Source organism: Orycteropus afer, unplaced genomic scaffold, assembly GCF_000298275.1.
Source record: "Orycteropus afer afer isolate SDZICR_OR568_19922 unplaced genomic scaffold, OryAfe1.0 scaffold00014, whole genome shotgun sequence".
NCBI classification, from domain to species: domain Eukaryota; kingdom Metazoa; phylum Chordata; class Mammalia; order Tubulidentata; family Orycteropodidae; genus Orycteropus; species Orycteropus afer.
In genome coordinates, this window is record NW_006921601.1 from 6557220 (window position 1) to 6574739 (window position 17520).

At 38.8% G+C, this 17520-nt stretch overlaps 1 protein-coding gene across 1 annotated transcript in view; it reads right to left on the reverse strand.

The window, feature by feature from the left end:
- Positions 1-17520, reverse strand: part of SBF2 (SET binding factor 2) — a 636061-nt gene that overhangs the window by 54328 nt on the left and 564213 nt on the right. Inside the window, exons 27-30 of the mRNA XM_042783055.1 lie at positions 13893-14089; positions 11704-11844; positions 10707-10802; positions 1626-1810 (exon numbers count right to left, since the gene is read on the reverse strand). Of these exons, the coding sequence (XP_042638989.1) occupies positions 1626-1810; positions 10707-10802; positions 11704-11844; positions 13893-14089 (619 nt within the window). The remainder of the gene's footprint in view (positions 1-1625; positions 1811-10706; positions 10803-11703; positions 11845-13892; positions 14090-17520) is intronic.

The following is a 17520-nucleotide window of genomic DNA, read 5'->3' on the forward strand; positions in this document are numbered from 1 at the left end:
ACACTTTGAATGGAATATACAAAAATGCAAATAGTTACTGTGCTAGGATAGTAGAATTATATTTTCTAAATATAATAATAACTAATGAAAGAAATGAAGGAAGGAAGGAAGAAAAGAAAGGGGGGAAAAAAAAGAAGGAAGGTAAGAAGGAGATAGGAAGAAAGAAAGTGGCCAGTCGTGCTCACTCATCTAGGAATGATCACACAGCTGCTCTGAGGAATGAAGCACAGAGGGCAGCACTGGAGACACAAACCTTAGGGAGTGATGGAGATTTTAAGTGGTGTGCTGAAGTGTGGAAAGTCTGTGCTTTAGAAAAAATGCTGGTGCCAAAGAGGCTGTGCAGGGAACCCTGGATTGCTGCTGAAAAGTGTCATAACTATTTTCTGGACATAAAATTATCTGCTGTATCAGATATCATGCACGCATACTTAAAAACTGAGCATTGCCCAGTGGTTTCATGCCTTTCACTCTACAGGTTGATGACCAAGTGATCACAGCAGTCCAGGCGATGGGAGAAGAGGTGCCAAAGCCAGTCTGCTACAGAGGAGATGACTTAGTCACTGGCATCTGTGGGTTAGGCATGTAGGGCCCTGCTAAGGAACTGAGGAACTAGGGAACTGAGGCAGAGGAACTAGAGCACCTTGCTCACAGCTCTGCTCCTTGATTCAGTCAAAGGTCTGTATGGAGTGCCCAGTGTTGACTGAAGTACTAGAGTAAAACTCTGTGGAGATTTCTGAATTAACAAATATTATCATTTCCTAGATAAAAACTGTTAGTAGTAATGTCATTTATTTTGTCATCTGCAAGTTGTGAAAATACTAAACCCTAGGAATTATCACTGCTTTTGGAGGTAGAGTCTATCTTTACAATCCAGAGGACTTCAGTATATAGTAAAGCTCTATAGCATAATAATTTAACAATGAGAATAAAGGTGATTATAATCTAATAGAATGAATTTTATGACTCTCAGGAATGAGGACATATGTCTTTCTATACACAGTCTTATAAAGTTTTAAAATATGTTGTTTAGAATAAAGTCTTGACCTTCTCTTATCTCTATGTGCAATGTCATAGTCTTCCTTTCTACATCCCTCTGTCTGCCTTCCTATAGTGGTCTTATCAGAAAGGTTATAAGAACAAAACCATTCATTTGCCTGTGAAAGCTAGATCAAGACAGTGGAAAACAGCCTGAATAGGTCCCCCTTCTTTTTTTATTGGTATGTCCACTTCCTAATACTCCAAAGGCTTATGTGGATTTTTAGTATTAAATAAAACCAACCACCTGGTGAGGAGCTGATTCCGACCCACGGTGACCCTATGTGTCTCAGAGTAGAACTGTGCTCCACAGGGCTATCAATGGTTGCTTTTTCAGAAGGAGACTGATGGGCCTTTCTTCCTAAGTACTACGAGTAAGTACTTGTTTTCACGGCTAACAGACGTGCATGTGTACAATACACAAGTATACAGTATATAAAGGGATAGTTTAAACTTTTTGAGATTGACCTGAACTCCGGACTAAGAACTCATACTATAAAAAATGTGTAGGAAAGCTGGTTTGCAAGGTAAGTTTTATAAGCTGCCTTAGTGCATCTATAAAATTTCTAAGTGAGAAAAAGAAATCTTACCCTTAGTTGTGACTTTTCACCAAATATGTAAAGGGTTGCTTGGCGTTTCAAGAGCTGGTTTTGTAGGTATGTGCTGTTACTAAAGGACGTCGGTTGATCCTTGCCTGCCAGCCGGGCGCCAACATCAATGAGGGATGTCGGAGAGCTGATTAAGCGAGTGCTAGAGCGAAGACTTGCCCATACACCTTCACAAAAGCCAAAAGAGTTGGGTGAGATGATCTGATGTGGGAATGACACTGGATATGGAGTCAGATGCATGCTAAGTTCAGCTTTAGAGGTAATACACAAACAAACAAACAAAACCCAAAAAACCACTGCCATCAAGTCAATTCCAACTCATAGCAACCCTACAGGACAGAGCAGAACTGTCTTATAGGGTTTCCACGCTTTTTCCCATAAATCTGTACTGAAGCAGACGGCCACATCTTTTTTCCTGCAGAGCGGCTGGTAGGTTTGAAGTGTCGAACTTTTGGTTAGCAGCTGAATATTTTAACCACTGCACCACCAGAGCTCCTTTTAGAAGTAATAGCCTATGTTAATTAATCTAGTCATGATGGATCATAGTGATCATTTGTCATTTACTTTTACAATATCTAAGTATTTAAACAGCATCTTAAAATCACACAATCTTAGGCTTGGCAGAACTTAAGAAGTCACCAAGTCAATCTACTTTGATATTTTAATATACATTCAGCATTTTAAGCAAGTACTGGAACCATAAATAGAAAGAGTACACTGACAAAACAATAACAAAAAAATGCAGGCAGGAGACAATAATGAAGTTTAGGGAGGAGAAAGCTGATAAATCAATTTCTCAGGGATACATGAAAGAAGTAAGATTAGTCTGCTTTATTGGTTAATTCAACAAGAAATCTAGATTAGGAAATAAACTAGAAATTTACTAAATCTACTTAAATCTGACACTGGCATTGGAATTACTATTTGTATACCATACCAAAATGATATAATTCTAAGCTCTCAAAAAACGAAAACCAAACTTACTGCCGTTGAGTCGATTCTGACTCTTAGAGACTCCTCCTTGGGTTTCTGAGGCAGTATTTCTATGGAAGTAGATTGTCCAATCTTCCTTCCAAGAAGTGGCTGGTGGGTTTGAACTGCCAGCCTTCTGGTTAGCAGTCAAATGCCTTAGGCACTGCGCTAATTCTAAGCTAGCAAAGATTATATCATAGCCCCTTTTCCCCCCAATCTCCATGAAAAATAGTGAGAAAGTATAAATTTAGTAATGTGTATTTCACAGAATCTTAGGAGGCTTTGTTTATTTAAAATGTCCAGTCAGAGGAAGGCCAAGCTAAACTGCTAGAATAATCTGTTATATTAATTAGAAAAATCAAGAATTTCTATATAGAAATGAAACCATTGTTAAATAGTCAAATACAATAGTAAATCCTAATTCACAAATTTGTGTAACATTCTAGCACCTTCATATACCTGTTGACTGTGGTGTTCATCCCAGTGATGGGGTGACAGGGGTGAAACACATCATTACTCTTCTCTAAAATGGGTTTTCTTTTCTTAGATTTGGAAATGCTCTTTCATCTTTACCAAAGGTTAAATCAAGCCATGTTTCCAGGTGATAAGCCACCATGATAATGTCATGCCTGCTTTTCTCCTTAAACATTTATGGAGTCAGAAGATTAGTTTGAAGATAAAACTTTTGAAGAAAAACTTTCTAGTGATTTGTGCTTAGCATGGATGGATCTTTTATAACCCATGAGAGTTGCTTAAGCATTATGGTAAGCGTAGACTTTTTTCTAAAGCTTTTGTAAATGGACTCATAGAGGAAGTTTTAGAGTGTGGATAAGAATAAAGGGTATAATTTGACAAACAAATGTGGAAAAAAGAAAATCACTTGTAACATACATGCTTTCATATGAAGATGGTTGAAAAAAGTGATACACCAGGACAGATAATACAGTACCTTCATTATGGACACTTCCCTTAGCTGAAGATTTGGGATTTGACTGAGTAAAACATTTATCTCTGTACCCAAGCACTGGCAGGTAAGTTTAAAGACAGAGGAGGAATAAAGTGTATACAGCAGCAAACATCAGAGCAGATTGAGTAAGAGAAAAAAATAGGTTATTTAATTTTTAAAATTAAATTAGCATGAGGATAAATGCAAATATAATAAAGGCAGAGATTCAGTTAATGAATAAAAAGCTACACTCACACAAGAAAAGATAAACTGGGTGCCTGTAAAATGAAATTTCAGTACCTGTTTATAAATACTGAAAGCACAATGACATGGACAGCACAGCAGAAAGTGCCACTAAAAAATTATACCAAATGGAATATGCTTTTGGAGATTTTAGTTGAGTCAGAATCAAACTCATATAATAAAACTAAGGAATTTGAGAGATGATAATGTTAGGGATACACTGGCACTAGTTTTTAAGGAGGCTGACTGACTGGCAAATGCTACGGTTTGTACAACATACTTGTTCTTTGAGCAAGGTCATCATACCAGGAGACAATGAAAGCTCTAGCAACCATTTGGAATAACCAAGGGCATGTTTTGGAATAGAGCATTAAGCATTGCCACACAATCTTCCTTCTCTTTTCAATTTGAAATTACATTTATTTTCCATAAGTAGATAGTTATGAGTGGCAAAAATGCATGATCCTGTGACAATACCCAATACTACTAATACCACAGCTTGTAATGATTGAAGCAATGATGCCTCCTAAAATTCCTACTTGCACCAAAATGATAGGCAGTATTAAAGATAAAACTTTTGTAATTTGAGTAATATACATATGTGTGTGTGTGTATGTATGTTTGTTTTGTTTATGTATTAATTATTTTTTTCCAACTGAAAGAAAATGCTTCTTAGCTCTGGGAAAACTTACCTGGTAATAAAAATAGTTTGGAGTAAGGTATAGTCACATCATTTCCTGAGCAAAGGAATTGCTCAAGTTAATTAAGGGAAATTATTTTTTATTTATTCACATGGTAACAGCAGTATTATTAAACTATAGACTGAAAAACTGCATAAGATAGGACACTGTGGTAGTTAAGTTTGTGTGTCAACTTGGCTGGGCCTGGTTGAGTGGCTGGGCGGTTGGATGTAGTATTCCCCATGATGAGACTGGTAATCATCTTCATGGTGGAATTTACTGTGAGCAGCTGAGTAGCTGCCTTAGGGCTGTGGTCTGCTTCCTATATTTAAGGAGAAGCCTTGGGGAATGGTCTCTAGCTTATGGCACGCTTGAACCCTACATGTAGCTAGGCTGTTATTCAGCAGCCTGCCATGCTCTGCTGATCTTGGGACTTTCAATGGACTTGAATTAATGGTCTGCCATGTGGTTTGGTAACATTGGGACTGTGCCATTTTATTTGTCGACCTTGGGCTTGTCAGCCTCAGCAGCCAGTAGTTGTCTGAGTGAAGAAAAGCCTCTAGCTCCAGGAGGCTGGGAGCAGGAGGCAAAGCTAAAGCCCAAGGCTGAGGGGCTTTCACCCAGCCCCTGGCACTTGGAACTTGGACTTAAGGCCTCCAAATTGTAGGAGAATAAACTCCTGTTTGTTCAAACCATCCCATTTGTGGTATATGCCTGTCAGAGCGGTACTAGGTAACCAGAACAGACATTAATCTGATAAAAGAAAAATAATTAAAAATGACTTTCACTCCTGTTTTCCTCCTGTTGTGGAGGCAGGAAATAGAAGGCATTGATGACTTTAGACATCAGTCACCAAAGGGAAGTGAGAAAGCTAAAGTCTGTAGAGGCACTGACTGACTGCATACAGAGGATGTTACTGCAAGACAGAACAAAGACTACGGCATAAAGCCCCCGTGTGCTGGCCGACTATTTCCCTTTCTGACAAAGTTCTATTTTCTTTGTGGCATACAGAACACTAAGATAAATATAGTGAATCTGCAGCAGTTCCAGATTTTGAGATATTGTTCCCTGAACAGGTTATACTTTTTCATGCTAGTCCCTCTGCCTGGAATGATTTTAGCTATTTTATCAACCTCACAAACTCCTACCTAATCACTTGAGATCCAGGTATAATGTTAACTCCTACTGTTCCCTAACAGTGTTGTAGGGAGCTCTGTTTGCACTCTTATCATACTGCAGTGATTATTTTGCACATTCTTTTACTCAACTAGATTGTGTGCTCTCAAGGGCAGAGACTGAAACATGTCTACTCTGACACATTCCAACATACAGTCAAGAAGCTGATATGTGGCACAAAACATTTTTTGATTATTTATTTTTTGCAAATCAATATGCTGTGAGCTGTGGAGGCCCTCTAGTATAGCTTTAGCTCAGTTATGTGCACTGAAAGAGTGAAACCCAAAAACTATTGCCATCGAGTCCATTATGACTCATAGCGATCCTATAAGACAGAGTAGAACTGCCCCATAGTGTTTCCAAGGCTGTAAATCTTTACAGAAGCAGACTGCCTCATTGTTCTTCCATAGAGTGGCTGGTAGGTTCAAACTGCCAACCTTTTGGTTAGCAGCCAAATGCCTTAACCACTACATCAGAGCTCCTTAAAAGAGTGAAAAGAGGGGTATTAAATACAAAACATTAAGCATTAGTCTTATTAATGAAAAACTGTGAAGTTTTTATCACTTAGGAGAAAGTCAGCAATGACGAAATGCCAATACTGATAAGGGACCAGCAGAGGACTTTGAGAATTGTAATCCTATCTGGAAGGCATGTCAACTAAGGAAACTGCACTACTGCAGTGGTGGTGGTGAGGTATACTCAGATTTCCTGAGTGTCTCCTAGGTATGAGCATAGTACACCTGTTAAGTCTAGAGTAGTGTTTTCCAAACTTCAGGAGAGCACTTAAGGGACTGTTAAATCATTTTATAAGTCAAACCAATATAACCTCCCACTTCAGCATAGTATTGTTGTTGTTGTTGTTGTTATGTGCTGTCGAGTCGGACCCAACTCATAGTGACCCCTCCTTGGGTTTCCGAGGCAGTATCACTATGGAAGTAGATCTCCCCATCTTCCTTCTGAGGAGTAGCTGGTGGATTTGAACTGCCAGCCTTCTGGTTAGCAGTCAAGCGCCTTAGGTACTATGCTACCAGAGCTCCTACAGCATAGTATTAGTTACCAGTAATGATAAATACCACCACCAAAACAAGAATGGCAACTAAACTTAACTGAGCTCCTACTATTAACTCAAACCAAAACCAAACTCACTGCCATCAAGTTGACTGCGTGCGACTCACAGCAACCTCCATTGGGTTTCCAAGGTGGTAAATCTTTACAGAAGTAGATTACCCTATCTTCTTTCCACAGAGCTGCTGGTCGCTTTGAACCACCCACCTTTTGGTTAGCAGTCAAGTGCCTTAGGCACTGCACCACTGGAGCTCCTTTACTATTAACTAGTAAGTTAAATATTTGGGAGTGAAGAGTTAAGAAACGGGGTTAAAGAATGGGATTTGTTTTTGGATCCTAGCTTAAGAGCTGGATAACGAATAAGGAAGACTGAAGAACTGATGCATTTGAATTACGGTGTTGGCAAAGAATATGTAATATGACTACCAGAAGAATGAACAAATCTGTCTTAGAAGTAGTACTGTAAGGGGACAGGATGAAAGTATAGTAACCCTGACAAAGCTAAAGGGCCAAGTAGGCTTGAGTTTTTGCTTAATCTTTGTAGGCCTAAGTTTCAGTTATTACTTAAGTTTCAGTTTAATGTAACAGACCCAACTTACGGGAAATCACTGTTGTTAGAACCTCAGAGTTGGACCAATCAGATAGGCCGGAGACTGGAAAGTCCCAGAGAGGGACCCCTCCCTTGTCAGAAGCCTGGAAAGTCCCGAACCTAAACCTATCAACTACTACCTAATAGCAGAACCTGTCCCCTGCACCAATTCCCGATTAACTAACATCTCAGATTCTATTTTTTTTGTAACCACCCCTTAATTATCCTATAAAAATGTGAAACAGAAGGAGCCTGGGGTCTTTTGCCCAAACCGTTGCATCGGTGTAAGCAGAGACCCCAGCTCGAGCTTGGAAATAAACTTTTCCTTTGCTTTTGCATTGTCGAGTCAGTGTCACGTTCCTTGCACCAGTGCTCCTTTCCAAATTCGGGTCCAACAGTACGCTTCTTAGAAGCGAGGATGGCAAGAATTCATCTCCTGTACTTTGGTCATGTTATCAGGAGGAACCAGTCCCTAGAGAAGGACATTATGCTTGGTAAAGCAGACGGTCAGTGAAAATGAAGATGACCTCCATGAGATGGACTGACACAGTGGTTCCAACAGTGGGTTCAAACATAGCAACAACTGTGAGGATGGCACAGGACGGGGCAGTGTGTTAGAATCAACGTAATGGTACCTAACAAGAAGCTTAACATAGAGAATAAGGGGCGCCAGGTCAGGAGAAAACAGCTGTTACAAGTCAACAGTACTTTTTAGCAGAAAGTATTTAGGAAAATGTCTGAAACAATAATTATTAAAGATACGTATAGAATGGATTATAAACAAGTTAAATAGATCTTAACCAAAGAGGTAAATATAGCCTTCCAGGCATTTCTGAAATTCACAAAGAATGGATTCATGATTACAATGTAACCATTAGCTATGAACCTGAGGCTAATATAAAAAGGAAGGACAAAACTGTAGTTGAAACAACTGGGTGAAAAATCCATGAGCCTTAGGTACCAATTTAAAAGGAGAGACACTTTTGTAGCTAAAATTTATATAACAGGTCATCTGGACAAACATAGGAATAAATAATGTTCCCAATGAAGTTCAAAAGCAAAACACAACAGCAAAGTGTGGGTGGAAGGGCTTCAACTAGCCAGTCATCTGCTAGAAGCTGCATTATACTAAAAGTAGGATGGAAAATTACCGACTTCATTTTCTGACAATATAAACTTTCAGATGGTAAATAAGGCAGTAAGGAGAACTATAACCTTGAACCTAATTCTGTCAGAAGAAAAGGGTTGTTGGCACTAGAAATACGGGGACCTGACGAGAAAGTCACTGCACCAACTTTTAGTTCAGAATCACTAAGAAAGAAATAAGATGTTTGTATCTTAAATTTTAAAACAATGGCATTTAAAAAATTCATAAAAAGCTATATATGACACTATGGTTTGACACATTAATTACAAGGATGACTCAGGAAGATCACGACCACTCTCAGGAAATCCTGCCATTACAGAAAATTCTTATGAGGAAGAAAATAAGTACGTATCCAAAGAACCAATGTGGCTGCCAGACAACGTGCAGGTAATCCTGCTTTCGAGAGAAAAAAAAGTAAATTTTATGAATTAGAGTTTTTATGTTGATTCTAAATCAAATTCTAGACTGGATTATTAATGGTTTACTTATTAGTACTCAGGACAAAGCATTCATTCCTGTAATCATGCCAAACTAACATACAATCTTTTGTGATACAATTAACAAGCTGAAAGATCGGTAAACACTGAAGTTAAAAGATTGTTGAGATTTAAAACTGTGAGCCAGGTGAGAGGTTTAGTAGGAGGGTGCATAACTAGCACAGATTAACAGATGGATCTCTTTCTGAAGGAAGCCTGCAGGCCTTTGTCCCTAGCTCTGGCTTGTTCACATGAGAACAGTGATCAGATCTACAGATGACAAGAGCCTTGGGAAAACAGCTAATACACTGGTAGATAGAATAATAGTGCATATCCAAGAATATGAAATTTTATAGGTACAGTACATAGTACACTTAGGTCCAAAACCCCCCTCTCAAAGCCAGGATATGGTAAAGAACAACGGTGAAACAGACATAGGGATTTCAAATGATATTAATCTCCATAAGGGTCTATCTAGTGATGGGGCTGTCCCCATATCTAATATAATCTTAGGCTGCACGAATACCTAGAATGTTGGCCTCAAATCTTTACAGAATCCACAGAATGACAGTGATGATGAGTGAACTATAAGCATTTAAATCAGGAATGTTTAACATTAACTAAAGCCAGAAAACAACACTTATTTTGTAACTTAAGAGGGCAGAACTAGGGCCAATTGTAAAAATCACATGGTGGTGATTTTAAGATCAATGTGAGAAAGAATTTTCTAGCAAATAAACAAAAAACCAAACCAACAAACAAAAACCCAAACCGGTTGCCGTCTAGTCACTTCCAACTCATGGTGATGCCACGTGTGTCAGGGTAGAACTGCTCCATAGGGTTTTCAAGGCTGTGACCTTTTGGAAGCCGACTGCCAGGCCTGTCTTCTGAGGTGACTCTAGGTGGCTTCGAACCCCCAATCTTTCAGTTAGTAGATGAACACTTAATCATTCCCACCACCCAGGAATGCGTTCTAACAAACACAGCTGCTTAAAATTTCAAGGAGCTACTTGTGGGAAGAAATGAGTTGCCCATTACTGATGATGTTCAAGCAGAACCAAGAACACTCACTTGATATGGTTTCAAGAGACTGAGTATTCTCTGGGAATTAGGGGAACAGTCTAGCATTCTGCAACTTCATTGTGAAGCAGGAGACCATTACAAGCAAGACACTTAGTGTGGAATGTTCTCTGAGAAGTAAAAGAATCTCACATAAACCTCCAGACACCAAAGCAGACCATCCTTCAAAGCTTAGAAAAGTTAATACTCAGCTTTTCTCTACTTCCTCATGCCAGCAGCCATAGCTCGGAGGAAAAAAGGAAAGCTGGATATCATTCTATCTTATCATCTAAACTAGCATTTCAGAAGTCAGGAGTGAAATAACGGCATAGGAGGCACAGCCCTTACGTCTGCTATCACTTCTTCCTAGTTGTCTGTACTTCTGTGATCAGTCTTTCTACCCTGCAAACCTGGCATCATGGCCTCTGCCTAGGGTGGACTCACCATTAAGGTGTACTCCCTTCACCTCCTAAAGCTTCACAAATTCATTAATATGTAAGATATTAGCAATTTTTATATCTCTTGTCTTATGAGGCTAAATCCATCTACCATGATGCTAGTAATAAATATGATCATTCATATGGAAAAGGACAATTAAGAACAATTTGAACCATAATTAATTGATGTAAAGTATCCACTATCTAGAACAATTAATGTTTTCTGCTTTTAAGCTTATATCAATGCTCAGTTATAAAATCAATCTTACTAACCTCCTCGAGCAAAGCTATTGGATGGGTTTACATCCAAATGTCCTGGCACTACCTGCTTAAGCACAGTGGACATTCTTGAAGTCCTCCTTTCAGTCCCTAAAGTCAGCCAAAAAGAAGAACAAAAACCATGTCGTTTGGGTTAACATTACTCAAATGACAAAAAGTTATCTTCATGTGTAGCATGTCTAATTGCTGCCAAACACTGTACTTTTTAAGTAACCAAAGCTTTATTAGAGATAGCAAGGCAATGTTATTACTTCATCTGAGATAACACACATTTGCAAGATTATAGAGAGTTAGGTTTGGCAAATGCAATCAGTGAATTTAATGATAAATGAAGCAAGGCATGCATGGTGTTACTTTACAAGAAAAGCCATTTTCTGCTTATGCTTGAGCTAATTCAACTAGCTGATTAAGCCAAGGAGACCAACTTTTCAAGTCACATGCTCCTGTGTCTAACACATTAGGGTTACCTCTACATGAACCCTTTGGGGTTCCATCACATGATAACTGAAACAGAATATTAGTACAAGTCTTAATGGCTTCATCCAAATCTAGTGAAAACAAACTGTACTGTGCATCATAAAAGGCTGAAGAAATCTGGGGAATTTCAAGCTTATACATGATTTTAGTGGATATACATTTAATAAACATGTTTAACTTATACATTCAATTTCTTAATAATATTTTAAAGTTTACATAAAATAGATCTTGGGGAAAAAATCTCCAGTGATTTTATTTATGGAACATACCTCCTCTCTCCTTCTATCACTATTTTAAAAAGGAAATAATTTAGTCTCTAAATTGGGTTATTATTTACTAGCTATTAATAGTGGTACAACAATTTCTCAGTAAAAGGAGGTAAAATTATAGCCCTGCAGGTAAAACTTTAAGGGGTCATATTGAAGGAACAGGGCAAATAATTAAAGACACTAACCCCAGGAACAGACTCGACCCTTTCATAGTTGTCAGGAAGAAAAATATCATCAAATCTTACCTGGAGACAGAGCAAGTGCTGGCCTGACAGTCAGAGTGTTGTTGGCACTGAGTTTCTGATGGACAGAAGCTGCACTCAGTAGGGCCTGCAAGTACTTTTCTTGTTCTATGTTACTGAAGGATTCTAAAGAGGAGGTAGGAGCTATAAAACAAAAAGACATCAAATAAAACAAATTGTCTCTATGTTAACAAAACAAATGTACCTATAGTTTTATAATTATTTTTGCTTCTTCTCTGTCCGTACATTCTTCAAGTTATCACATCAAAATACAGAAACCCAGTTCCACTTTAAGCTCCAATCTATGAAGTGGCTAATCCTCCATGATGCTGGTTTCATCACACCTACCCCTTGATTGCCTCAACCTCCTCCCAGAAATAACTCAGGGTCTGGAAAACCAGCCACAAGCCTGCTCTTCCAAACACAGGTGTACAACTTCTTCTCATCTAAGCAGCTAAAAATGAAGAGTCAGAAAACACAATGATCCTTTACTTTCTTTGTCAACAACCCTGCCCATGCTACTGTTTGGGAGCAGAGAATGGAAGGGTTACCTCGGCATCCCAGGAGGGGCAGAGGTGCGAATTTTCCTGTATTAGTAACTTTATTTCAATTCTGCTCCACAGGCCTGCCAGGGGACATACACTTGCAGGGATTTGTTAAGGGGAGGGTGGAGGATAATGGGAAGAAGATAGGAGCAATTACTACTGGATTTTCTAGTGCTTCTAAAAGGACAATAAGTATACACAGATGGAAACAAGCGTGGAGCAAATTTTAGGCTTCGAGGACATATGAGTCTAGTTAGTATGGAGCAAAAGAAAATCACTGAAACTGGCTCAGATACTGGGGAGAGATTCACTAGAACAAATTTTCTTGCAACCTGACAGGAAATAATTAACATCATATTTTTATCAGTTCTAAGATGCTATCAATGATAAGATTGCTGTTTTATATATTAAGAAAAGTACTCTGCCAATTCAACTACAACATAATTCTTTCTAATCACATCAATTGTAAGATGCATCCCAGTTTTAAAGATAGTAAAATGTGAACAAATATGTGAGCGGAAATATATAAAATATGGTAAATTTATATTATATATAAAAAAAAAAACCCTCAGAAACCAGTGAAATAAAATAGTTTGAAAATGTCCTAACCAAAAGCTCAATAATATGCTCATCAATGCTCCTGAAATAATTTGCCCCATTATGTTACTGACACATGCTTGCCCTCTATTATTCCCACTGTGTGGCTTGGGGAGATTCCTCAGGGAAGGAAACAGTTAAAAGCCAATTGCCTTTAATTAAACCTGTGTTGAGACTCTAAGCCCAGGGGAATAATACAGAATTTATGTGGGTACTGTCCTCAGTCAGCTGACTGATCAAAGACACAATGGCCAACTTTCAGGAGGGAAATGGACAAGAATAAAGAGATATTAAGGAGCACGTGGTTCTACCTGCTGAAATCACACAACTTGATTTGTATCATTTCTAAAAAGGAAAGAATGCAGGTATCTCTAATTGGATCTGATAGCTTAGTGATCAATTGTTTAATTTTATTGACCATCTATTGTAAGTTAGCAGTTATGTGAAAGATAAGTAAAACATAGCTCCTTACTATAAGATCTCAGATATGGTACTACTAAAACCATCCCCAAAAAATGGATAGCAGCATTTATCTCTGCTTTCTTAAACTGGACACCCCTTTATTCCTTAAAAATCAGTTTGCTTGAGAGCCCTTAAAGCAGCATATTGGTTACCACTTGGCTGCCTTCTTTGTTTCTTTGTGACTTGTAGAAATGAGACAAGGTATCTCATTTCACATGAGGCAGAATCCCTATTTGCCTGTGAAGCTATTAAATACAATTTTGATGCTTCTTAGAAGAAAGAAAAAGATTGGGATAATCTCGTTTCCATCTATGGAGATAGTCTAGAGCCAAAAACTTTATTATGTTAATTTCACTTAACAAAAATATAGGTCCAGCATATTAAATAAGGTGTGAAGTTCCAGGCGGTGCCCCACATTGCCAAGTATGGTTCTTGTTACACTGTACATGTTCTATACAGAACAGTGGAAAAATCCACATGTGAAAGAAATCTTAATGAAAGGGCATACTTGGCATTCCTAGATTTTACTTCCTTTATTCTTAGGATTACTCTGAAAGGATTTTAATTGTGCTGTAGAGAGATGCTTACCTGCTTGAGGTGAGTTCTGAGATTTGAAAAGACCAACTACTCCCTTTCCATGGAATCCTCCAGATCGGAGGAGCAAGGTGCTGCTTCTTGAGTTCTTCCAACAGACAACGGGCAGGCGATTGTGTCGATAGCAGCGGGCTACTCTTGGTAAACTACTGTCCTGTACAGCTTGAGGTACAACTAGAAGGCCGGGATAGCTTCAGTGATACGGAAGAGAGAAAGGGAAAGATTCAGGAGTGGGGTTGGTGGATGAGAGGAGGAGGGGGAAAGAGGGCATAGGGAGAGAGAAAAAAGGAGAGAAGAGAGAGAATATAAGAGTACGAATATCATAATGTTAGTTTTCTAAGATGCAAAAACATTTTGACTGAGGGATACACATACATGTCAAACAGAGAACTCAAGTTTTAACCCCTTCTCAATTCTTTAGGAGTTGAGAAGAAAAGGCCTAGATGGTGAAAACAGCTACTTTACCCACTGATCTATTTTTTTTTTTTTTTTCAGAATGAGTCCCTTTCAGTGCTACTAAGAGTTTTGCTGAATAACCTAAGCTCAGAAAAGAAAATGTTATGTGAAATTATTGAAAAGATCTGTTGAGCTGAATCATTTCCCTTGCCTTATACTCTACTTTTCCTTGACTTACTAAAGATTGTAAGGTGAATGGATTAATGTCAACTTTATGAGAATGACAAGTCAAACTGTCAACATGTTAGATCACTGAAATGACAACAGAGAATAGAGGATGCTAATATTACACTGCCTGAGATGGTGAAAGGATTAGAAGTAAAAATTCTTCCCTGTGTCCTTCCTTCCATGCACTCCTGCCCCCTGAGCTGTCTCCCTGTGCATACACAGCCCTTCTATTCTCCCATGATTGTTCTCTCCAAGGAGCATGTCTACCTAGTGTAAATGTTCACCTCATATGACTCTTTTGTTTGGCTGGAAGCTACGGGAGGGGGTTCAATTCCAGAGCTGAAGGACAGCTAGGGGCCATAGTCTCAGTAGTTCCATCAGGCTCTATTAGCCCAATAAACCTGGTCCCCCCACCCACCACCCCTTTTTTTAAAATGATTTTGAGTTTCATTCCACATTGTTCTCCCACTCTATTCAGGATCTCCTACATAGATCCCCCTCTAAGTGGTTGACTAGTAGCCAGGCACCACCTAGTTCTTCTGGTCTCATACTCATATAGGCTGAGAACTGCATGGTGTACCAGTCGCTTGGACTAATTGTTTCCATGTGTCTTTGGTTTTCTTCATTCTTCTTTGCTCTGGACATTGCATCTAGATGGCTGCTTGCAAGCTTTAAAGACCCCAGTCGCTACTCGTCAAAGTAGGATACAGAACAATGTCTTTGTGTAGTATGTTATGACAACTGAGCTTGATGTCCCCTGTGACTATGGTCCTGAGACCACAGGCCCAACTACTCGCTCCTTCTGGGTAGCTGGCTGTGGCCAAGAAGCGACTACAACCTTGTCCCTCGTCAGCTCTACTATATACCTGAGAATTCTTACAGAACATATAAATACACTTGTAGAAACATTGTCTGCCAACCCTATACATGTATATAGGCACACTCCCTGCTGCATAGACACACCTAATCATTCAGCCTGTCCACCCATCTATCCACCCATATATCCATGTTTGCCTTCACTGACAACGCAGTACTGTATGTGCAAAAGGGTTCATCTTTGTTGTCTGTACCTCCCATGTACCTCTCTATGTCTTCCTCTTCCTCAATGCCACCATGTTGATCACTCACATTTGGTACATTGCCCTTCTCTTCACACAAATCAATACTTGTCTCTACCTGTCTAACAGTGTTTCCTCCCCTTTCCTCCCCTCCCATCTCTAGTAACCAACAAAGAAAATTTCCTTCCATATATAAACCTTTCCTTGACTTTGTGCAGTAATGGACTAATACAATATTTGTCCTTCTGTGACTGACTTCAGTCAGCATAATGTCCCCCAAGTTCATCCACGTTATGTGGGTTTTTGCTGATTCTATGTTATTCTTTAGGGTTGCATAGTATTTCATTGTGTGTATGTACCATACTTTGGTTATCCATTCTTCTATTGATGGACACTTAGGTTGTTTTCATCTTTTTGCTATTGTAAATAGTGAGGAACACGGGTGTGCAGCACATATCTGTTCTTGTCCAGGTTCTCACTTCTTTAGGGTATATACCTAGTAAAGAAATTGCTAGGTCAAATGGTATTTCTAATTCCAACTCTTTAAGGAATCACCACACTGCTTTCCATAGTGGTTCTATCATTTTACAGTCCCACCAGCAGGGTATGAGAGTCCCAATCTCCCTGCTTCCTCACCAGCATTTGTTATTTTCTGTCTTGTTGAACTTTGCTACTAGTGCTAGGACAAGATGGTTCTTATTGTTATTTTGATTTGATCTCTTTAATGACTAATGATTGTGAGCATTCCTTCCTACGTTTGTTGTCCACCTGAATATCCTCTTTGGTGAAATGTCTATTCACGTCTTCTGCCCATTTTTTAATCGGATTATTTGTCTTTTTGTTGTTGAGGTGTTGGAGTTTTCTATAAATTCCAGAGATTAGTCCCTTGTCAGATATGTCATTGCCGAATATTTTTTCCCAATCTGTAGGTTCTCTTTTGACTCTTTTGGAGAAGTCTTTGGAAGCACACAATTTAATTTTTAGAAGGTTCCATCCATCTAGTTTCTTTTCTGCTATTTGTGCATTTTGGGTCATGCTTGATAGTCTATTTATGCCATATGTTCAAAACAAAACAAAACAATACAAAACAAAAAACAAAACAACCCAAACTCACTGCTGTAGAGTCGGACCCGGATGATAGTGACCCCTCCTTGGGTTTCCGAGGCAGTATCACTACAAAAGTAGAGTGCCCAACCTTCCTTCTGAGGAGTGGCTGGTGAGATTGAACCACCGGCCTTCTGGTTAGCAGTCAAATGCCTTAGGCACTATGCTACCAGAAATTTGCCCCTAGTTTTTCCTTGAGGAACTTTATAGTTATAGTTTTCACATTTAAGTCTTTGATTCATCTGGAGTTAGTTTTTGTGTATGGTGTGAAGTATGGATCTTGGTTCATTCTTTCTGCAAATGAATATCCAATTTTGCCAGCACCATTTATTAAACAGACAAACCCTTCCCATTTAATGGATTTTGGCCCTTTGTCAAATATTACCTGACCATAGGTAGATGGATCTATTTCCAGGTTCTCAATTCTATTCCATTGGTCTATGTGTCTGTTGTTGTAGCAGTATCAGGCAGCTTTGACTACTGTGGCTGCATAGTAGGTTTTAAGTTCCGGGAGTGTGAGACCTCCTACTTTGTTCCTCTTCTTCAATAGTGCTTTGCTTATCCAAGGTCTCTTTCCTTTCCATATAAAGTTAGTGATTGTTTTTTCCATATCTCCTAAAGAATGTTGATGGGATCTCGATTGCGATTGCATTGAATGTATAGATTGCTTTGGGTAGAACTGACATTTTCACAATGTTCAGTCTTCCTATCCACCAGCATGGGATGTTTTTCCATTTATGTAGATCTCTTACAGTTTCTTGAAGTAGATTTTTATAGTTTTCTTTGTAGAGGTCTTTTGTGTCTCTGGTAAGATTTATTCCCAAGTATTTTATTTT